The sequence below is a fragment of the Hemiscyllium ocellatum genome, chromosome X (assembly GCF_020745735.1).
Source record: "Hemiscyllium ocellatum isolate sHemOce1 chromosome X, sHemOce1.pat.X.cur, whole genome shotgun sequence".
NCBI lineage: Eukaryota > Metazoa > Chordata > Chondrichthyes > Orectolobiformes > Hemiscylliidae > Hemiscyllium > Hemiscyllium ocellatum.
The window spans coordinates 6,835,536-6,858,807 of NC_083453.1; the positions used below are offsets into that span (position 1 = coordinate 6,835,536).

A 23,272-nucleotide genomic window follows, 5' to 3' on the forward strand; every position below is an offset into this window, starting at 1 on the left:
AGAGTGGAGGGTCAGTGATTTATTGTGTTTAAATAAGCCGCTATTCCTCAGATTGAGAGTCGTATTAATTTAATGAGTCTGGTTTTCCAGGGCTTGGCGGTATTGTTTCTTCCCTAAGCCGCTTGCTGCAGTTCGCAGACTGTGTATTGGTCATCCTCCTTAAATAGCCACTTGTACATAGCCATGTAAAATCTGTCAAAGAATTTAAAGGGTCCACACACTGAAACAAACTAGCCAACCACTGAGAGAAAGTTGCGAGTCTATTCCTTATGAGCACTGAAGAGAGACAAGAGCTGCCAGGTGCAAAAGGTAAACGCATTACCAACATGATGCCATGTCGGAAACATCTCCAGCACATGAAGCTATCAAGCCAAAGTTTGCTGTTCAGGCACCTACCAATTGCCACTACTTTTGACATTACTTATTTATTTATAGGGTTATTTCAGCCCGTCAACCTAGATTTTGTTTTAGAAATGAGGGCAAGAAAAGGTGCTAATTGATGGTTTATTTGTAACATTGATTTTCTGATTTCCTGACCATTTGGGTTTTTACTCTTTCATTTAAAAGAAAAGAATATTTAAATGCATCTCCAGAACGATTTTCACTTTCCTCTGTGCCCTTTTTTAGCTGGCCATTCTCTGGAGTTGCTTGAACCACTGATAAAATTTCAGGTCGGCTTGAAAAATCTGAATTTACACGAAGCAGAACATGTTCTTCTCATGGCTATCTGCATCCTTTCATCAGGTAAGTGCAACAGCACAGCTTCAAAGGATGGAGGACGGGAAGACGTTGTGGCTGTAAGAGCTGCTCCTTTTTTGAGGTATTTTCAGTGTTGGAGCTGATCTCCTCGAATTCCGGGAGCAGTAATTACTGTGTTATAAGCTGCTGCAGTGTTTTGGAATTTGGGGGAATAAAAGATCAAAACAACGGTACTTTAAAAAGGAGGAAGAGAGACAAAGATAGTGACCACATGGTCAGTGAATCAAACTGAGAGATAAACCTGCACTTCTGGCTGACCCGGCAGTGAATCTGCACAACTGACTATCTCTGCTGTTTGATTTCAAGTATCTCTGGGCGTCAGAGTTCATCAAAGTAAAATAAATAGCAAAATTCATGCCTGACCTTGGAGAAACCTGTGTGGGGGAGTGACTAAGTGGTTAGTTTTAAAGTGTAACCTTACAGTTTTATTTTGTAACTCTGCATTAGTAAGTAGGTGGGCTCTTTTCTGATTATATATTTTTATTGAGATCTGTCTCTTGATTAAACTTCAAAAATATAAAAACATAGGGTACTGAGTTAGCCTGGAGCAGTGTTTTTTAGAGCAGTAAGACTGCTATTTTCTGGGTCTGTAGATTGTTAAGGTGCAAAGATGGCCTTTAGTAGAATGATGTGCTCTTCCTGTTAGATGTAGGAGATTAGGGACGGTTTCCATGTTACCAATGATTATGTCTGCAGGAAGTGTGTTTGGTTGTGAATCCCATCGGATTGCATGGATTGATGAAGCAACAGTTAGAGGCAGTGAGGAATTTACAGGAGCTGGGGGTGTGATGGATGGCAGTTACACAAAGGGAGAGAAACCGCAGATATTGTCAGATTACCTCCAGGAAAGATTGGGGAGAGAGGCAGGTAGTTCAGGAGTCTCCTGTGGCTATCCCCATCTCAAACAAGTATGCTGGTTTGGAAAAGATAGGGGGTGATGTTCTCCCAGGGTAATGCAACACTAACAGCCAGGTTTCTGGTACCGAGGCAGGCTGTAATATAACGAGGGGTACATCAGGTTCCAAGCGGTCAACTGTGATTGAGGACTGTCTAGTCAGAGGCACAGACAGACATTTCTGCGGTTGACAGTGAAAAACTAGAATGGTGTGTTACCTCCCTGGTGCCAGGATCAAGGATGTCTCAGAGAGAGTGCAGAATATTCTCAAAGGGGAGAGGGGCCAGTAGGAGGTTGTTGTACACATTGGAACTGACAACATAGGAAGAACAAAAGGACAAGATTCTGAGGAGAGAATATCAGAAGTGGGCAGGAATTTTTAAAAAAGAGGTCCTTGAGGGTAGTAATATCTAAATTATTGCACGTGCCATGAGCTAGTGAGGATAGGAATAAGAGGATAGAGCAGATGAATGCGTGGCTGAGGAGCTGGTGCAGGGGAGAAGGGTTCACATTTTTGGATCATTGGAATCTCATCTGGAGTGGAACCACGGTAAGAAGGGTGGATTGCACCTGAATTGGAAGGGGACTAATATATTGATGGGGAGCCTTTCAGGGGTTTTTGGATTAGTAAGGTGGTGTGGAACCCTGGGAGATAGTGAGGAAAGAGATCAGTCTGAGGCTGATACAATTGGGAAAAGGAGCAAGTCAAACAGTCAGGGCAGGCAGGAACAAAGCAGAGAATGAGGTAGGACTGATAAATTAACCGGCACTTATTTCAATGCAAGAGGCCGAACAGGTAAGGGAGATGAACTCAGGGCATGGTTGGGAACATGGGACTGGGAACATGGGACTGGGATATCATAGCTGTTACAGGGACATGGCTCAGAGATGGACAGGACTGGCAGCTTAATGTTCTGGGGTATAGATGCTTTAGGAAGCACAGAAAGCGAGGGCAAGAGAGGAGGGGGAGTGACATTTTTCAGTTAGGGATGACATTACAGCTGAACTTAGGTAGGATATTCCTGGGAATACGTCCAGGGTGGAACTGAGAACCGTATTGGGATTGTACTACAGACCCCCCCTACCGATAGCGGGAAATTGAGAAACAAATTTGTAAGGAGATCTCAGTTATCTGTAAGAATGATAGGGTGGTTATTGTCCAGGATTTTAACTTTCCAAACATAGACTGGGACTGCATACTGTTAAGGGCATGGACGGAGAGGAATTTGTTAAATGTGTACAAGAAAATTTTCTGATTCAGTATGTGGATGCACCTACTGGAGAAGGTGCAAAACTTGGAGAAAGTGAGGACTGCAGATGTTGGAGATCAGAGTCGGAAAAGCACAGCAGGTCAGGCAGTATCCGAGGAGCAGGAGAATCGACGTTTTGGGCAAAAGCCCTTCATCGGGAATGAAGTGTAAAACTTGACCTACTCTTAGGAAATAAGGCAGGGCAGGTGACTGAGGTATCAGTGGGGGAGCACTTTGGAGCCAGCGACCATAATTCTATTAGATTTAAAATGGTGATGGAAAAGGATAGACTGGATAAAGAAATTAAAGTTCTAAATTGGAGGAAGGCTAACTTTAATGGTATTAAGCAACAACTTTCAAAAGTTGATTGGGAGTGGATGTCTAGAAAATGGGAAGCCTTCAAAAATGAGATAACAGGAGTCCAGAGACAGTATACTAGGGTGAAGGACAAGGCTGGTAGGTGTAGGGAATGCTGGATGGCTAGAGAAATTGAAGTTTCGGTCAAGAATAGAAGGAGGCATATGTCAGGTACAGACAGCAGAGATCGAGTGAATCCGTGTAAGAGTATAAAGGCAGTAGGAGTATACTTAAGAGGGAAATTAGAAGGGCAAAAAGGGGACATGAGATAGCTTTGGCAAATAGAGTTACTAACAGTAAAAAGGTAACTAGGGAGAGAATAGGGCCTCTGAAAGATTATCAAGGCCACCTATGTGTGGAACCGCAGGAGGTGGGTGAGATCCTAAATGAGTATTTTGCATCAATGTTTACTGTGAAGAAGGATATGGAAGATAGAGAACATGGGGAAATAAATCACCACATCTTGAAAAATGTCCATATTACAGAGGAGCAGGTGCTGGATGTCTTAAAACCCTAAAGGTGGATAACTCCCTGGAACCTGACCAGGTGTACCCCTTCTGTGGGAAGCTAGGGAAGTGATTGCTGGGCCTCTTGCTAAGATATTTGTATCATCGGTAGTCCCAGGTGAGGTGCTGGAAGACTGGAGATTGGCAAAAGTGGTGCCACTGTTTAAGAAGGGCGGTAAAGACAAGCCAGGGAACTATAGACCCATAAGCCTAACATCAGTGATGGGCAGGTTGTTGGAGGGAATCCAGAGGGACAGGATGTACATGTATTTGGAAAGGCAAGGACTGATTAGGGATAGTCAACATGGCTTTCTGCGTCGGAAATTGTGTCTTACTAAGTTGATAGAGTTTTTTGAAGTAACAAAGAGGATTGATGAGGGCAGAGTGGTAGATGTGATCTATGTGGACTTCAGTAAGATGTTCAACAAGGTTCCTCATGGTAGACTGGTTAGCAAGGTTAGATCACGGGAAGAACTAGCCATTTGGGTACAGAACTGGCTCAAAGATGGTGGAGGGTTGCTTTTCAGACTGGAGGCCTGTTTCCAGTGGGTGTGCCACAAGATTCGATGCTGGGTCCACTACGTTTTGTCATTGATATAAATGATTTGGATGTGAACATAAGAGGTATAGATAGTAAGTTTGCAGGTGACACCAAAATTGGAGGTGTAGTGGACAGCGAAGAAGGTTACTTCAGATTAAATGGGATCTTGATCGGATGGGCCAACGGACTGAGGTGTGGCAGATGGAGTTTAATTTACAGAAGTGTGAAGTCCTGCATTTTAAAAAAGCAAATCAGGGCAGGACTTATACATTTAATGGTAAGGTCCTGTGGAGTGTTGCTGAACAGAGAGACCTTGGAGTGCAGGTTCATAGTTTCTTGAAAGTAGTGTCTCAGGTAGATAGGATAGTGAAGGTGGCGTTTGGTATGCTTTCCTTTATTGGTCAGAGTGTTGAGTACAGGAGTTGGGAGGTCATGTTGCGGCTGTACAGGACATTAGTTAGGCCACTGTTGGAATATTGCGTGCAATTCTGGTCTCCCTGCTATAGGAAGGATGTTGTTGAACTTGAAAGAATTCAGAAAACATTTACAAGGATGTTGCCAGGGTTGGAGGATTTGAGCTAATGGGAGACAATGAATAGGCTGGGGCTATTTTCCCTGGAGTGTTGGAGGCTGAGGGGTGACCTTATAGAGGTTTATAAAATCATGAGGGGCATGGATAGGATAAATAGACAAGGTCTTTTCCCTGGGGTGGGGGAGTCCAGAACTAGAGGGCATAGATTTAAGGTGAGAGGGGAAAGACTTAGAAGAGACCTAAGAGGCAACTTTTTCACACAGAGGGTGGTGCGTGTCCGGAATGAGCTGCCAGAGGAAGTGGTGGAGGCTGGTACAATTACAACATTTAAAAGGCATCTGGAGGGGTATATTTATAGGAGGGTTTTCGAGGGATATGGTCCAAGTGCTGGTAAACGGGACTAGATTGGGTCGGGATATCTGGTCAGCATGGATGAGTTGGACCAAAGGGTCTGTTTCCGTGCTGTACATCTCAATGACTCTAATAGCTAAACAAAACAAAAATACTGCTTCAAATGCAAAATGTGAGAATTCTGTGGAAAGCAGTGATGATCCTCTTGATGGCTCAGTGATTCATCCAGACCATTTGTGTTGATCCCTTGTCTGTATTGAATTTTCGAAACGTCGAATTCTCTATTCCTGAGATGCTGCCTGGCCTGCTGTGCTTTGACCAGCAACACATTTTCAGCTGTGATCTCCAGCATCATTTTTTACTTGAATTTTCTGAACCCAAGTAGGTGAGAATTAATGCCAGCCGGGATTCCAGTTGCTGCTGTTATCCAGTGATCCATACTGGAAGATCCCACACAACAGTAAGCTCACCCTGACTTTGTTCGGTCTTTTCCTGATTGTAGCATTTGAATCTGTGCTGAAAATCGAGTGTTGTATTGTCAGAGGTGCTCTGTTATGATTGGATAAAATATTAAACCGCGATCGCATCTGCCTCTTCAAATGCTTATAGCATCAAGAGCCTGTCTTTGCTTAATAAAAACATCTCCTAGTGTTTATATTTCAAATTGTGGACACAAGTCAATTTTTTTTTTTGTTTTGTCCTTCCAGAAATAAAACAGGTTAAAAAACAACTGCGCCCCTTGGTCTGTGTGTTGGTGGACCGATGTGTTAGTGTCAAGTAATGGGCTGGGAAAGTCACAGTTTTCCTTGCACTGCAGGACAAATGGCATAATAACTAGCACGCAGTGCTGGGAACCAGCCACTGTTGAGGCTAAACGGAACTAAAGAATTTCAGCTAACTTGCAAAACCAAGAAACACTACTGGTAGTACCCAATGCAACAACCTGAATGTTCCACCAAAATTAAACCAGAGACTGATCCATATATTTTTAAGCTTTTCGATTCACTTCTCATTTCTCATCCAAATGTACGATTACATTTTTGCATTTAGTGACTAATGAACTCACTCTTCTTTAACTCAAGAAAGACTGTTTAAATTAGTTCCTTTTAAAACTTAAGTTCATTTGTCTTGGAGAAAATTATCCATAAGGAAGGGGATCCTTTTTAGATAACCTGCTGCTATCAAACAAGATGGGATAAGTGAATGAATTCAGGGAGCCAGTTCATCTGTCCTCACCCAGCAACCTAATAATTTGGGGTATCTAACTGGAACCATAAGAACTCATAGGCGGGCAGCTTCTGGAAAAATGCAGAAGTAGCAGGGTTGTGGTTATGGGTGATTTCAACTTTCCCAATATCGACTGGAACCTCCTTAGTGCAGATGGTTTGGAAGGAGCCATTTTTGTCAGGTATGTTCAGGAGGGTTTCCTTACTCAGTATGTAGACAGGCCGATGAGGGGAGAGACCATTTTGGATTTGGTGCTCGGCCAGGTGTCAGATCTCGCGGTGGGAGAACACTTTGGTGACAGTGATCACAACTGCCTCACATTTACCATAGCCTTGGAGAGGGAAAGGAGCAGTTACCAAGGGAAGATATTTAATTGGGGAAAAAGAAATTATGATGCTATTAGACAGAAGTTGGGAAGTACAGACTGGGAGCAATTGTTCCACAGAAAGGAACAGCAGACATGTGGAGACTGTTTAAGGAGCAGTTGTTGCAAGTAATGCACAAATTTGTTCCTCTGAGATAGGTAGGAAAGGGTAAGATTAAGGAACCTTGGATGACAAGAACAAAGGAACTTCTCATCAAACGGAAGACGGCAGCTTATGTAAGGTGGAGGAAGCAAGGATCTAGCACTGCTTTAGAGGATTACAGGCTTGCCATAGAGGAGCTCAGAAATGGACTGAGGAGAGCCAGGAGGGGACATGAAAGAGGCTTGACAAGAAGGATTAGGGAGAACCCAAAGGCATTTTACTCATACGTGAGGAATAAGAGAATGATCAGAGAGAAGGTAGGGCTGATCAGGGATAGCGTAGGGAACTTGTGCGTGGAGTCTGAGCAGATAGGGGAAGCCCGAAATGAATTTTTTGCTTCGGTTTTCACCAAGGAAAGGGAACTTGTTGTGAATGAAAACTTAGATGAGCTGGAATACAATCTTGACCAGATCAAGATTGATGAAGTTGATGTGCTAGAAATTTTGGAAAACATTAAGATTGATAAGTCCCAGACCAGATTTATCCCAGGCTGCTCCGGGAAGCGAAAAAGGAGGTTGCTAAGCCGCTGATGATATTTGCCTCCTCGCTCTCCATGGGAGTCATACTGGAGGATTGGAAGGAGGTGAATGTTGTTCCTCTTTTCAAGAAGGGGAGTAGGGAAATCCCGGGCAATTACAGACCAGTCAGTCTTACGTCTGTGGTCAGCAAAGTTTTAGAAAGAATTCTGAGGGATAGGATTTATGACTATTTGGTAAAGCATAGTGTGATTAAAGGTAGTCAGCATGGCTTTGGGAGGGGCAGGTCATGCCTCACAAATCTTATTGAGCTCTTTGAGGAAGTGACAAGACAGGTCGACGAAGGTCGAGCAGTGGATGTGGTGTATGTGGACTTCAACAAGGCATTTGATAAGGTTCCCCACGGTAGGCACATTCATCAAGTCAGGAAGTATGGGATACAGGGAGATTTGGCCGTCTGGATTCGGAATTGGTTGGCTGACAGAAGGCAGAGAGTGGTTGTAGATGGAAAGTATTCTGCCTGGAGGACAGTGTTGAGTGGGGTCCTGCAGGGCTCGGTTCTTGGGCATCTGCTCTTTGTAGTTTTTATAAATGACTTGGATGAAATGGTTGAGGGGTGGGTTAGTAAATTTGCAGATGACACAAAGGTTGGAGGTGGCGTCGATAGTATAGAGGGCTACTGCAGGCTATAGCGCAACATAGACAGGATGCAGAGCTAGGCTGAGAAATGGCAGATAGAGTTCAACCTGGATAAATGCGAAGTGATGCATTTTGGAAGGTCGAACTCAAATGCTGAATATGGGATTAAAGACAGGATTCTTGGCAATGTGGAGGAACAGAGGGATCTGGGTGTGCAAGTACATAGATCCCTCAAAGTTGCCTCCCAAGTGGATAAGGTTGTTAAGAAAGCATGTGGTGTTTTGGCTTTCATTAACAGGGGGATTGAATTTAAGAGCCGCGGGGTTTTGCTGCAGCTTTACAAGTCCCTGGTGACATTACACTTGGAATGTTGTGTCCTGTCCTGGTCACCCTACTATAGGAAAGATACAGAGGCTTTGGAGAGAGTGCAAAGAAGGTTTACCAGGATGCTGCCTGGACTGGAGGGCTTGCCTTATGTGGAGAGGCTGAATAAGCTTGGACTTTTCTCTCTGAAGAGAAGGAGGAAGAGAGGAGACCTGATCGAGAGGTATACAAGGTAATGAGTGGAATAGAGTCAATAGCCAGAGACTTTTCCCCAGGGCAGGATTGACTGGTACGAGAAGCCATAGTTTGAAGATATTAGGAGGAAGGTATAAAAGAGACGTCAGAGGTAGGTTCTTTACGCAGAGAGTTGTGAATGCATGGAATGCGTTGCCAGCTGTGGTGGTAGAAGCAGAGGCATTGGGGACATTTAAGCGACTGCTGGACATGCACATGGATAGCAGTGAGTTGAGGGGTGTATAGGTTAGGTTATTATATTTTACATTAGGATTAAACGTTGGCACAACATCGTGGGCCGAAGGGCCTGTTCTGTGCTGCACTTTCTATGTTATATAAAGCATTGGGAACCCTCCCCCAGGGACTGGCTATAACAGCGAGACCAATACTATTGGTGCTAAAACAAATACTTGGAATGTCTCATAAGGAAAGGTTCAACAGGCCAGGCTTGTATCTACTGGAGTTTGGAGCAACAGAAATTGAAATGTATAAAATCCTGAGAGGTCTTGACAGGGTGAATGTGGAGAGGATGCTACCTCCTATGGAAGAGTTAGTCTAGAATTAGAGATCCCTGTTTAAAAATAATCGGGCTGCCCTTTTAAGACCAAGATGAGGATTTCTTTTCTCAGAAGATTGAGAGTTTTTGGAATTCTCTCCCTCAAAAGGCAGTGGATGTTAAAGCAAAGGCAGATAGATTCTGGATATCAAAGTTACCTTGGTAAACGTGGATGTGCAGTCATCAGACCAACCATAATCTTACTGAATGGCGGAGCCTGAAGGCTAACTCCTCTTCTTAATTCACATGTTTACTTTTCCATATCAATCCCTCTGATATTTGGTTTTCTAATTACTCCTTGTACAAAGATTAACTTTTTAATTCATATACAATGATAGTGAGGTCACTCAGAATACCGACATTTCCTTGTCTCTTATCATTCAAAATTAAATTCTGCTTTTCTTTAATAGATAACTTCACACTATCCCATTTGTCATGTTTTTGTCCACTCATTTAACCTCCCTGTATCACTCTACAGCCTCTTTATGATTTCCTCATTACTTGCTTTCCCAGCTAGCTTTGTGTCTTCATCAAACTTGAAAACATTACTCAGTCCCCTTGTGTAAGTCATTGATATAGGTTGCAAATACCTTAGACCTAAACACTGGCCCTTGTGGTACCACAATAATGGTACTGAAAATGCTCTACTTAACCCTGTTTTCTGTTGATCTGTCTTTCACCACTTGTTAGTCCATCTTAATATACTTCCCCAATTTCTTGATTTTGTGTAATAGCCTCTAGTGTGGTACTTGTTTGAATTGAATTGAATTGAATTTATTGTCACGTGTACCGAGGCACAGTGAAAAGCTTTGTCTTGCGAGCGATACAGGCAGATCCCAGAGTTAAGTAGCAGAGATCAGTAAATAATCGGTAAACAGCAGCAAAAACAAACACACAGCTACAGGCGAATGTTAAGAGTTTGTGAGTCCGTTCAGTATTCTAACAACAGTGGGGTAAATACTGTTTTGAAACCGGCTGGTGCATGTGTTCAGGCCTCTGTACCTTCTCCCCTGATGGTAGAGGCTGTAGAAAACATTGCCAGGGTGGGATGGATCTTTGAGAATGCTGGCGGCCTTTCCTTGACAGCGGGCCTGGGAGATGGATTCTATAGATGGGAGGTTGGCCTTTGTGATTGTCCAGGCTGAGTTCCCCACTCTCTGTAACCGTCTCTGATCTTGAATGGTACAGTTCCCATACCAGGTAGTGATACATCCAGACAGAATGCTCTCGATGGTGCACCTATAAAAGTTGGCACGGGTATTCGCCATCATGCCAAATTCCCTCAGCTACCTGAGGAAGAAGAGACGTTGTCAGGCCTTTGTAACCAGTGCGTTCACATGAAGAGTCCAAGAAAGCTTGTTGTGGATGACCACTCCCAGGAGCTTGACACTCTCCACTCGTTCCCCCTCTGTGCTGTTCATGTATGGGGGGGGGGGGTGCATGAGTAACATTCTGCCAAAAGTCAATAATGAGTTCCTTGGTTTTGCCGGCATTGAGAGCTAGGTTGTTCTCAGTGCACCATGTTTCCAGGTCTTCCACCTCCCGTCTGTAGTCTGTTTTGTCACCATCTGAGGTTCGACCGACTATGGTGGTGTCATCAGCGAACTTGTCAATAGCATTAGTCTGGTATTTGATGACGCAGTGAGTACATTAGGGGGCTGAGTACGCACCCCTGGGGGGGGCTCCAGTGTTCAGTGTTAGTGAGGATGAAATGTTGTCCCCAAACCTCACTGATTGTGGCCTGTGGGTCAGGAAACTGAGGATCCCGTTGCAGAGAGTGGGGCTTAGTCCGAGATCACTAAGTTTAGGAATCAGTCTCGAGGGGATAATAGTGTTGAAGGCTGAACTGTGGTCAATGAGTTCTTTCATAGCTGTTCTTGGTGTCAAGATGTTCTAGGGAGGAGTGAAGGGCAAGTGATATGGCATCTGACGTGGATCTGTTGGTCCGATAGGCAAATTGGAATGGGTCAAGAGTAATGGGGAGGCTGGAGTTGATTAATGCCAGGAACAGCCTTTCAAAGCACTTCATGACCACCGAAGTTACTGTGTGGTAGTCATTGAGACATGCTGCATGAGCCTTCTCAGTCATAGGGATGATATTGTCCCTCTTGAAACAGGCAGGGACAGTAGCCTGCTGCAGGGAGAGGGTGAAGATGTCTGAGAAGACTCTGCCAGTTGATCTGCACATGCTCTGAGTGCACGGCCTGGTACTCCGTCTGGTCCCATTGCTTTCCTTGGATTCACACGTAGGAAAACTGATCTGACCTCTGATGCAGTGACTGTTGGGATAGGTTCGTCAGGACTTGTCAGTGTTACCTCTCTGCCGAAATTCTGCTTAAAGTGAGCATAGAGATGATCTGGGAGGGATATGTCATCGTCTGCTATCTTGCACTGTCTCCTTTTAGAACCTGTGATGTCATTCAGGCCTTGCCATAGTTGCCGGGTGTCTGTCTGGGTCTCTAGTTTGGATCGGTGTTGGTCCTTGGCTGTCTTAATGGCTCTGCGAAGGTCATACTTGGATTCCTTATATTTGAGTGGGTCTCCTGATCTGAAGGCCTCACACCTGGTTTTTAGAAGGTTCTGTATGTCATGATTCATCCAGGGTTACCTGTTGGGGAACACCCGGATTGACTCCCTCGGTATGCAGTCCTTTACACACTTGCTGATAAAGGCTGTGACGGTGATAGTGTACTCGTCCAAGGTACCTGCGGGCTGTTTGAACATGGCCCAATCAGCCGATTCCAGGCAGCACCGGAGTTGATCCTCTGCCTCCTCCGCCCAGCACTGGGCCTGTATCCACAGGGGGGTCTCCTGCTTGAGCTTTTGCCTGTAAGCCGGGAGAAGAACCATGGCATTGTGGTCAGAATTCCCGAAATGAGGGCGGTAGATGGAGCGGTAGGCATCCTTCACAGTGGTGTAGCAGTGGTCGGGCCCCTGGTGGGGCAGGTGGTACTTGGGCAGCGCCTTCCTTAGATTGGCTTGATTGAAGTCACCAGTTACAATAAACAGGGTGTTAGTGGTGGAGTACAGCACATCCAGAGCTTCCTCAACCTTTGCTTGTGGTGGTATGTACACAGCAGTTAGTATAGTATAGTATAGTGTAGAATACTTTCCAAAAATTGAAATACGCCACAACTTTCTATGCTGCAAGTTACAATCCCAAAAACTCTAATAAAATTGTTAAATACAATTTTCCTTTCATAAATCATATTGCAATCTAATTACTACATCATAGATTCCAGGATTTCACCAGCCAGTGAGGATGGGCTTTAGTTCCTTGTTTTCTGTTCTGTTTTTCTGTTCCTTGTCCTTTATAAAATAGTGGTGTTCGAGAATGTAGAGAATTCTGGAAGATCAATTTCTTGAAAGCTTCACTCGAATGTCAGCTTTTGATTTGGGCTTAATACCTCCTGAGGACCCAGTTCAACCCAACTTGCGAAATTTAAAACGTTTACAGAGTAGCAGATACTGAGCATCATAGGAATATTAAATTATCATTTGTTGCCTGTATCAGATTAATTCAGGCACCATGTCTGAAATCTAATCATGTCATAAAACAAAACCAAACGATGAATTTAGCCTCTGAAGAGCTACATTTAGGTCAGTTTGACCATTTGTAACACGTTGTAGCCAGGTCCTCCCTGACGTTCCCGAGCATGTTGGGGGAGTGATAGGCTTGCTATTCTGAAAGGATAACCTGGACAAGAGGTTTCCTTCAGATGTATTTCTTGTTTTCTACCTTGTTGATGCCTTTCAGTAGATTAGTTGTTTGATTAATCTCTTGTCCAGCAGTAATTTTTCATACAGGTCAGAGAAGAAAGAAAAATTCCATCTTTCACAACTGTCACAACACAACAATCATTTTGTGCTCAGCGATCAGATAAATGACCAGGAACCCTTTTGTTTTTAATGTCGATTGACATGTGGTGACAGATCTTCACTCACAAGGGAATTACACTGATCTGTGAAGAATGAAGAATCTTTAAAAAGTTTTTTTCCTGTCCATATGAGAGAGGAGATGGGACCTTAGTTTAACGGCTAATCCAAAACACAGAACTTCCAGCACTGCAGCATTCCCTCGGTAATGGTACCAGAGTGTCAGACTAGATTCTGTACTTGGGTTCATGGTTGTTGCCTGTAGCTTCTCTGCTTTTGGCTGTTTATTCCCATTGTGAAAACTGTAGCCACAGTCTTTTGTTTCTGCGTATATTTTCAGATCGTCCCGGAGTACAGAACCGTGTTCAAGTGGAGCGTATTCAAGATGGGTTATCCGAAACTCTTCAGTCATACATCCGAGCCAAACATCCTCCTCCAGGTAATCGGTTATTGTATCCGAAGATGATCCAGAAGTTGACAGATCTCCGAAGCCTGAGCGAGGAACATTCCAAACAGTTCCAGTCTCTGACCTTTCATCCTGATTGTAACACACACCTTACACCACTTGTGCTTGAGGTATTTAGAAATGATGTCGATCAGTGAACCACTTTCTTTTGTTGCAAACATTTAGGTTCACACAGGGTAGCAGGCTTGATGCACACACAGCGTTTCCTTTGAAAAACTGGGTTTCCAACTATCAAATGATACTCTGAAATACTTTCTGAATTGTTTTGGACCAGTGATCTAAAGAGAGGAGGGATGGGGTGATAATTGCAGTTTGTAAAGGCATTTCCACTTGTACAGATATTTTACAATGTAGCAATAACAATGGAAAGTAAAAGTGATAGTTTTCTCTATCACTTCATTTGTCCCTGAAACATGAGAACAAGGACAACATTTTAAGCATCTAGTGAATATATTTGATGAATGTAAACAAAGTCCATCTGATCTTTGAATCTAACACTCAAAATAGGTGATGTCACCATTCAGTCCTCTCAACGTTTCCATGTTACATGTACACATGCAGTAATTGCAGGGTAAATGACCATTTTTGCCAATCTTAGCATTTTTACAGTTTTCTTAATATTTATGAAATGATTTTAGATAATCTGAAAATGCAGTTGGCAGGGATGATGAGTAAATGTTATCAGTGGCAGAAATGCCAGCAATGTCCATGCCAAAAGCAGGCATTAAACTACTACAAGAATCAAGTACACCTTCAGAGGCCTTCGTCTGTTGGTGTCCTACTTCCTGCTGTCCCAGAAAGGATTCCCTGCTTGGTCTTCGAGTGTTCACGACATGTTACTCACTAGAAGTAATAGACAAGGATCTGATGAATTGGCCATCATCATGACCTGCACAACTGAAGACTTGTGGATTAAAATTAGACAAATAGCATGTAATCAGGAAGTTGTAATCACCATCACTCCACTATGTTCGCATATGCCTTTGGGAATGAGGGCTGTTTTCAATGGTCTTTTCACAGAACTATGTAAGCACATATTTATTTCTTGGTCTTTTTTGGAAATCAATTCAGCTTCCGGAACTCTGCAGCGATGACAGTTGCATTTGGAGTCCCTCACTGGCACCATTCACATTAATTCATTGAAAACCTGGGGTTGTAGAAGCAAAGAATTAGAATTTCTTAAGCTATAAATAACTTAGATTGTCATTGAATCTGATCATATGTCACACCTGCTGTGTTGAGCCTTTTTCTTGTTTTCATGGTTTTTATTTGAAAATTACACGGTAGAGCTCCTGATTTGGGAATTTGTGCAGGGAATAGTTCAATCATAAAATCCACGTTTTGTGTTCAATCCCTGGTCTGTACTGAGGCCAGTGATCTCAGCCAGTTTGGATGTAAGGGTATTGCATTTGGTGTTGGCACTCTTGGAAAAAGGAGGGGGAAATCAACATAGGTGCTTGATCCTGGCCATTACACACTCCTGCTGGAAGAGCACAGGATTGGGCAAAGACACAATGTGGCTTGGTTGACACCATAGTGGTGGAATTTCTTGTTAACATTCACCATAGAGGTTCCTACCTGAAGAATAGTTACTTGAGGTACCTCTGGAATTATATTTCCACACAAGTTAACACCTTCTGAAGAGGGATGTAAATTTTTGGAAAAAGGAAAAAAAAGATGCAAGTTGCATTTGGAGAACCCATTGGTACGAAACTGATTCTCTTACACCAGATTTTACAATGTGTCGGAAATGCTGCAGTGACATCAACCTGACCTGAAGTACAGATCTTAATGTCTGTATATCGCACAATATGCGTACAACTATCTGTACAACAGTTGTGGTACTTATGTCTGTGAACAATTCACTGTCCCATTTTTTTATTCAACCAGCATTCATGTACAGCAGCAGCCATTTTATGCACTTATTCTCTGGAAGCAAGTAACATTGTTTCATACTCAGGAAATCCGCATTCCCTTCAGGTTGTAAAGAAATAGAAATGTTTAAAACTGCATTTAAAAATGTTTTACTGCATTGACCAGTGTGGTTGTATTAACATTGTATTCCATATGGTGCTGAATCCAGATCTGGGCAGGTTGAAAATCTACTTCTTTGACGCCAATGGTGTCACTTACAAACAGGTCACATGGAGATCTGGAGTTTTACTAATTGCAAAAGACAATCCTTCCCACCTAGTGTCCCTAACTGGTTGATGCTTATATGGATGTTCTGTACTGGGGGTAAATTTCATTTCAGAAAGCAAGTTATAGAAGTGCTGATTCTTACTGCCTTAAATGTATGCAATAGATGGATAAAGAATTCTGAAGTGAAATAGAAAATTGAGTAGCACTTGCAAGTGACATTCAGGAGAGTGTTTTTACTTCACTAAATGAACAAGCAGCACTTATACAGAAATAAGCCAGATTGTTTTAAAGGGTTATTGAGACAAAAGATGAGTTACCTAAGTGTTTCTAAAGTGAGGAGTGCAATCCTGGAGAAGTGATTAAATGTAGCTGGGTAAAAGCTGATACTGGTATGTACATCACATTGTTATTTACACAAAAGTATACCATGTTTAGACAGGATTTTGTCTTCTACAGGGTTTCTACATTTGTCTAAGTTGTCAGACGTAAGCACTGGCTCCTTTGTCACTAATGAAGCTTGCCCAGCTATACGTTTTTTTGGCTGGGCACTGTTTACCCAGATTCTAGCGCACAAGTGCGGAGAGACCTGCCTGAGCCATCTACTAGTAGCTGAGAATGTATGGTTACCTCTTTATCCAGCCTTGAACCTGGACATTCTGGGATAAGAAAAACAGATCTACCAAATGGAAATAAGGAAAATGAAATTATATTTTGTAAATGTAGTTTTAGCTTATTACACAAAATAGAAGCTATATTTCACAGAGGTTTGTAAATTACTGTTGAAAGACAATTGGGTTATTTTGGTGGCTGCATCCCACCTCCCAAAAAATACAGTGGCTTTATTTGTAAGCCTGGTTCTGTTGATGTAAACATGTCAGTTTGAGATTGGTGTTGTACAAAGTGGCATCTTGCTATATTATACAAGGCTTGCTTGAAAGCAAGGTCATTAGTTTATGCTGAAGATGGACAATGCTGTGCAGTTAATTATAGTACTCTGTCACTTTTACTTTAACGTCCTCTTCATGTGTATATCAGGTTGTTCCTAATCAGCTGACTTAATCTACTATCTTTTGACACTTCTCCCCCAAAAGTTCCACAATCTTTTTCCTGTTTTGTTTTTAAAGTGAACTGACGACAGCATTTATTAGCCAGGCACTGCATACGCTTCTGTTTTTCTGAACATTTTATCTAGTTATCTTGGTCTGGTCAAGATATCTTTCAACTCTGACTTATTCCAGTCCATCAAATGTTCACAATCAGGCCTTGGAGGAATGTCTATATTGTATCATTCCATGAAATGCAAGTGAACTGTCGCAGAAATGGTCTTGTACTTGAAATTAAACTGAGCAGGATAAACAGTGATGGGTTCAGGTTAGCCAACGGTGAATGTATGACTTATTATTAGAGGTTTAATTGTGGGAAATAAATTTCCTGAAAGAATTGTGGAGTCTGAAACCACACCGATTTTAAGTTCTCTCTGAATGAATGCATTAAGATGGGTCAAATGGTCTTCCTTGGGCATGATTTTACAGTCCCATGGTGATGAGACTATGTAGACAGGGTCCTCATGTACACAAAATCCTGTGCCAGGCTGGTGCACTTGAGATGGATGGACTCCTCTATGAACCTCCACAGTGCCTCAGGAAATACCGACACAGGGGACGCACCTATTGGTAAAGGTTGAGCTGCCTTTGCAGTGATTCATGATGCACTGGATCGATGCCTAGCTGAGCAGGGTTGTGTGCACTTCACAGGATGTTGAACCTGCTCCTTCAAACCACCCACTATTATCATTGAACAGAGAAGCCCGGGGGTAGGTTAAGAATCATTTCAGATATAGAGTCATACAGCATGGAAACAATCCAATCAGTCCACGCTGACCATAACTCCAAACTAAACTAGTCCCACCTGCCTGCATTTGGCCCATATCCCTCCAAACCTTTCCTGTTAATGTACCTTTCAATGTCTTTTAAACGTTGTAACTGTATCCACATCCACCACTTCCTCAGGAAGTTCATTCCACGCACAAACCACTCCCTGTGTAAAGAAAATTGCCCTCATGTCTTCTTTAAATTTTTCTCCTCTCAACTTAAAAATGTGCCCCCTAGTTTTGAACTCCCCAACCTGGTGAAAAGATCTTTGTTATTCACCTTATCTATGCCCGTCTTGATTGTATAAACCTCTCTAAGGTCACCCCTCATTCTCCTACACTCCGGTAAGCTGGCAGTGGAGTAGCACGTCTGAGCGTGCAGATCCTCGACTCCATCTGTTTCTTTTCCCTCTTTTCTTTTGTTTTACTTACCTCTTGTTGAAGAGCTTAATCACGATGATGGCATTGACGGTGACACGTGAGCCCAGCGTAGACTCGAATGGACCCAGCAGGGCAGACTCATGGCAGCAACATTTGTGGCATGTTTGGGTTCCCGACAACGTCTGCATCATCGATATGGTCCTAGCGCAGACTCGTGGCTGCAGTGGTGGAACCGAGTTTGGGTTCCCAGGAGCATCTGCATCCAGTGCAGATTCAAGGAGGTGGAGGCAGGTTTGGCATAATCAACGGCTGCATCGGTGAGGTGGGCTCAATGTAGACACATGGCAGTGGTGGAGTCAGATTTGGGTCACCGATGCCACCTGCATTGGTGAGGTTCATCAAGAACTCATGGTGGTGAGGGCGTTAGTGGAGGTGCCTGGTCACCAGGCCTGTGGTGGAGCACTCAACAAGAAGAACTGTAAAGTTGAACACTTTATTTTGTCATTTTCTGCCTTTATATTCTATGTTTTGGCTTATTTTTCTGTGTTTTACCAGAGAGTGGCGACACTATACAACACTTTTCACTGTATTTTGTAATAACATACACATGACAATAAATAAATCAAATCAAATTCAGTGAAAAAAGTCCCAGCCTCTCTCTATAACTCAAACCCTCCAGTCCTGGCAACGTCCTGGTAAATCTTTCCCGAACCCTCTCCAGCTTAATAATATCCTTCCTATAACAGGGTGACCAGAACTGCATACAGAAGAAGCCTCACTAAATTCCTGTACAACCTCAATATGACATCCCAACTCCTATACTCAAAGGTCATGTTTCCTGTCATCTAACAGACCCATTTTAGGTATATATATTGACATGCAACAATTGCCAGAAATTCACTAAATTATTCAGTCTAGGCTTAGCTTCTCTTTCTCTCTCTCCCTTTCTCGTTCACCATCTCTCTCATTTTCCCCCTCTCTAGCTTTATCTCTCTCATGTTATCTTTCAAACTGCTGTCATACTTGGGCTCTCCCACCTGGGATTCTGATTAGTTCAAAAGTTATGAAATTCCTGATTAATTTTAAGGTCCACCTTTGTACTCCTAATTACGGATTGTTTCAGCAGGAGTTCTGTCAGTGAAGACTAATATTCTGTTTTATTGGTCCTCTGGCTAATCTGACTGAAAAGCTAAATCACAATGTCCATTCAAGAACAGGCAGTTATTGGGTGTCACAGGATTTGGAATCCTCACTGAGTATAAATGTTTATCAGATGGAGATCTCTGAGCGTATTTCATTCTAGATCATGTCTGTATTTTTTCAGGCAAAAAGTGAGCATTGAGTTATAAATTGCTGTTTGAATTAACTTCAAAAAATGACTTCAGTGAAAAGAATATCCTCTGGTTACTGTGTGATGCAGTAAAACCCAGATGTCAGCAGGCAGTGAGACAGGGGTGAGACAGGTCCATTAGACAAGGAATTTGCAGATAGCATGAGGATTTTGTATGGATCCACGGAAATAAGGCTGGGAGTAAAAGAACCTTTGCAGGTGTGGCTAGGTGTGTAAGGGGCCCTGCAGAGTATCTGGGTGTTAATTATATGCTCTTGAAACCCTTCAACAGTGAAAGGGAGGCGTTACAATTGCAATTTTTAAAAATTTATAGTTGATTCCTATTGCCTTCTTTGACCCTGCTGCACTGAATCAGCACATCTCCTTCTACTGAAAGATGCAGTTTGAAGGTTTCCATAAGTCAGACCCTTTCAACGCTTTCCTTGCCTGCTTCACATGGCCAAGTGGTACTTCAACAACGACTTCAGATGATTTTCACTCGTCCTTGCTGAAACAAAAATTGCTCAGTGGTGTTTGGCTCTTTCAGCTGCTGCAGCCATTTAAACCCATCAGAAGAATCCAACTTCCTGCTGCAAATTAGCAAACTCCCAATCCAAAGGTGATTCAAGTGCAGGCATGACCCCAAAATTTCTAATGACGCTCATCCTGAACATTTGGGGACTTATTAAATCAGCACTAAATGACTCTAGTCACTTGAAACAGTGAACTCACTGAATTAAGTCTACTTTCTTCCAATTTCTGCACTCATCATTTGAGTTTCACTTGCATTTTGGTTTTTTTTTGGCTGTTCATAGTTTTTAAATTTCCAGAGTCTTTCTATCCTGTCAAATTACTAAAGCAGGATTTATTTCTTCTATTTTGTTTGGTTTCACATTTGTATCTCTCTGTTTGCTTTTTCTCTATCTCTCCATTGATTCACCAGTTTAATCCATAAATAGGGGTGAGGAGTATATTAGCCATCATCGAATGGCAGAGCAGACTTGATGGGCCGAATAGCCTAATTCTGCTCCTATATACAAACTTACCAACTAGTTACCTTTTCTTCCTCCAAACCAGTCAGCAATGCCTTTCTGGTTGTTGACATTGGTAATTTAACGGGCTGAACGTTATCATGCCTTTGTGGCGGGTATGGAGGCAGCAAGCTGATACAAAAGCAAGAAGCAATGTCAGGACATCACCTTGGCTGTCACACTGGCTAGGGCATTTCCTAGCTGCATGCAGGAGGTAGGCTGCAATGCAGATCAACTGCCTACAACATGGAGGCGAGCAACTAACTTCCACAATTACAGACCAATATACTGATTGAGCTAACAGGATAACTCCCATCACAAGGGGTGACTACCAGGGTGGCCTTCCTGTAGCAACCCAGGATACCATCAGAGCTAGTGGTCCCATGGCATTGGTTGGGGGGGTGGGGGGATGGAACCATGGATGGTATTCTATACAAACATATAAATTGTGAGCAGGAGAAGCCACTTGGTGATACAAGTCTGCTCTGCCACGCAATAAGATCATGGCTGATCTGATTATTCCACAATCCCACCTATCCTTGATAGTCTTTCACTCTCTTGTTTATCAAAAATCTATTCACTCTGCCTTAAAAGACCCTGCTTCAACCGCCTTTTTTTAAAAAATTCATAAACTGGATGAGGGCATCACTGACTAGTTAGTGCCCATCCCTAATTACCCAGAGGACAGTTAAGAGTCAACCACATTGCTGTGGGTCTGGAGTCACATGTGGACCAGACCAGGTAAGGATGGCAGTTTCCCTCCATCAAGGACATTAGTGAACCAAATGGGTTTTTCCAACAATCATTTCATGGTCATCATTAGACTCTTAATTCCAGACTTTTATTGCATTCAAATTCCACCATCTGCCGTGACAGGATTCAAACCTGCGTCTCCTGAATGTTACCTGGGTCTCTGGTTTAACAGTCCAGTGATAATACCACTAGGCCATTACCTCCCCCTTTTGATGAAGAGAGTTCCAAAGTGTCTCAACTCCCTGAGAGGAAACCTTTCTCCTGATCTCTGTTATAAATGGGTGACTTTCAAGATTTTCCCATAAGAGGAAATGTTTCAATCAATTGCCTCTTACTTTTCTAAACTCTATTGGATACAAGCCTAGCCTGTCCAAACTTTCTCCAGAGGACATCCAGCCTATCCCAGGCATTAGTAATCCTTCCCTGAACTACTTCCAACGCATTTATATCCTTGGTTTAAATGAGGTGACCAATGTTGTACACAGTACTCCGGATAGGGTCTCACCTGTGCCTTCTATAAGTGCAACATACCCCCCCCACCCACCACCACCACCAACTTTGTGTACCATTTCACTTGGAATAAGTGACAACATTCTCTTAGCTTTCCTAATTACTTGCTGTCTCTGCAATATTAACCTTTCACAACGTATGCAGCAGTACACCCGGATCAATCTGTTTCTTTTTTATTCTTGCTGCCAAAATGGAAAATTCCACTTTTTCCCATTTATTTACTCTACATATATCTCTTTGTAGCCTCATTATGTCATCTTCACAGCTTGTAGAGAGGTTCTGTCTTTGTCACATGGATGCTACTGCCCTTGGACATCTTTGTTGAGGTGTCCCAGTGGTTTCCTGCCTGTTTCAACAATGTCCATTTTTCCTCATGATGCTGCTGAGGTTTTAAAGCCACCAGCCTTCTGATTGGGGCAAAGGCATCATTAGCCTGCCAGCTATCCTTACTCAGATAGTGGGTCCACACGTGGCCAATTAGAAGATCACCTGGTGTAAATTTGCAAGCCATTCCCACTGCCAGCACATGCAGATTTGAGGAACCCACTTTTCACCCCATTGTATGGGTCCTGAAACCCATTGTAAAGTTCAGCCTTGTATCTTTGCTCTGATTTGTTTGCATCTAGCTATATCGTGTCCCAATTTTCTGGTCGGTGGTCAGCCAAGGTTTCTTGCCACTGAGCTCAAAAGAAAACAGCCCACACAGATCAAGTGATCTCTGTGGTGGTAATTTCCCTTTCCTCACAGCAGTTTAATCCTGACCTCAAGCAACGTTGAAGTCTTGGCATGCAGCTGCAAGCAGATAGGCAACCAATTATATTGAAGTATTCACATGCACCACAGCTGGAAATTGAAACCACTTAAAAAATTTTCACTTAGACATTTTCAAGTAGTCGACTAAATGTGATATTATGGTGAGAGCTAAAATAAGATAAATGGACTTTTAAAGCAGATAATTTAAGAGGCATTCGGCCCTTTGTGCTTAATCCCCATTCAAGGAGATCATGGCTGTCCTTCTACCTCATCACCATTTTCCTGCACTACCTCCATGTCCCTTGATATCGTTAATATCTAGACAACTATCAGTCTCTGTCTTTAATAAACTCAGTGAATGAGCCTCTACTGGCCTCTGTGGTAGGGAATTCCAAGGATTTGGCCCCTCTGATTGAAGAAAGTCTTCCTCATCTCAATCCTATGTTCGCTGCCCTTATCCCTCGACTGTGTTCCCTAGTTCTATCTCCCCCCCGCCCAAAGAAGGTCGGGGAAACATCCTTCCCACAAGGTTCTATGTAATTATAGTAAAAAGAAAAAGTATTTTGCTTTGAAAAACATGGATTTTTTTTCCTCAATTGTGAAAAAAAATTTCACGCCGCAATTATGAAATTAGTTTTAAAGGAACAGCAAAGAGATTTAGTAGTGATTCAGCAGTTAGTATGTTGTTTAAAAATTTAGTTATGTATTATTCAGCAAGGTGTAATTTTTTGAAAGACGTTTTGCAACGAGATAACAGCATAAAAGTGGAAACTCTCATCAATTCAGAATTGCAATGGAGATTGTGGAAACCTCTAGCAAGGAGCATACTTTCACTGACAGCAATGTTTGGATTTCCACATTATTTTACACATGACTAGACTCCCAAGTTTACTGTCATTTTCAGTGACTAATGTCCTTGTCATCACTGCAGCAAAATCTAGGCCCTTTTATATTTGAAGAAAGTTATGAGAAAACAAAACAGTTAC

At 42.7% G+C, this 23,272-nt stretch overlaps 1 protein-coding gene across 4 annotated transcripts in view; it reads left to right on the plus strand.

Moving 5' to 3' along the window:
• The window catches only part of LOC132805854 (vitamin D3 receptor B-like), a 299,773-nt gene that overhangs the window by 270,927 nt on the left and 5,574 nt on the right, over nucleotides 1-23,272 (plus strand). For 2 of the 4 annotated variants that reach the window (XM_060821168.1, XM_060821169.1), the window contains exons 8-9: nucleotides 628-744; nucleotides 13,391-13,626. In XM_060821168.1, coding sequence (XP_060677151.1) covers nucleotides 628-744; nucleotides 13,391-13,626 — 353 coding nt within the window. Of the gene's footprint in view, nucleotides 1-627; nucleotides 745-13,390; nucleotides 13,959-23,272 lie in introns of those variants that run through there. The other 2 variants (XM_060821171.1, XM_060821170.1) reach the window with 2 other exon arrangements.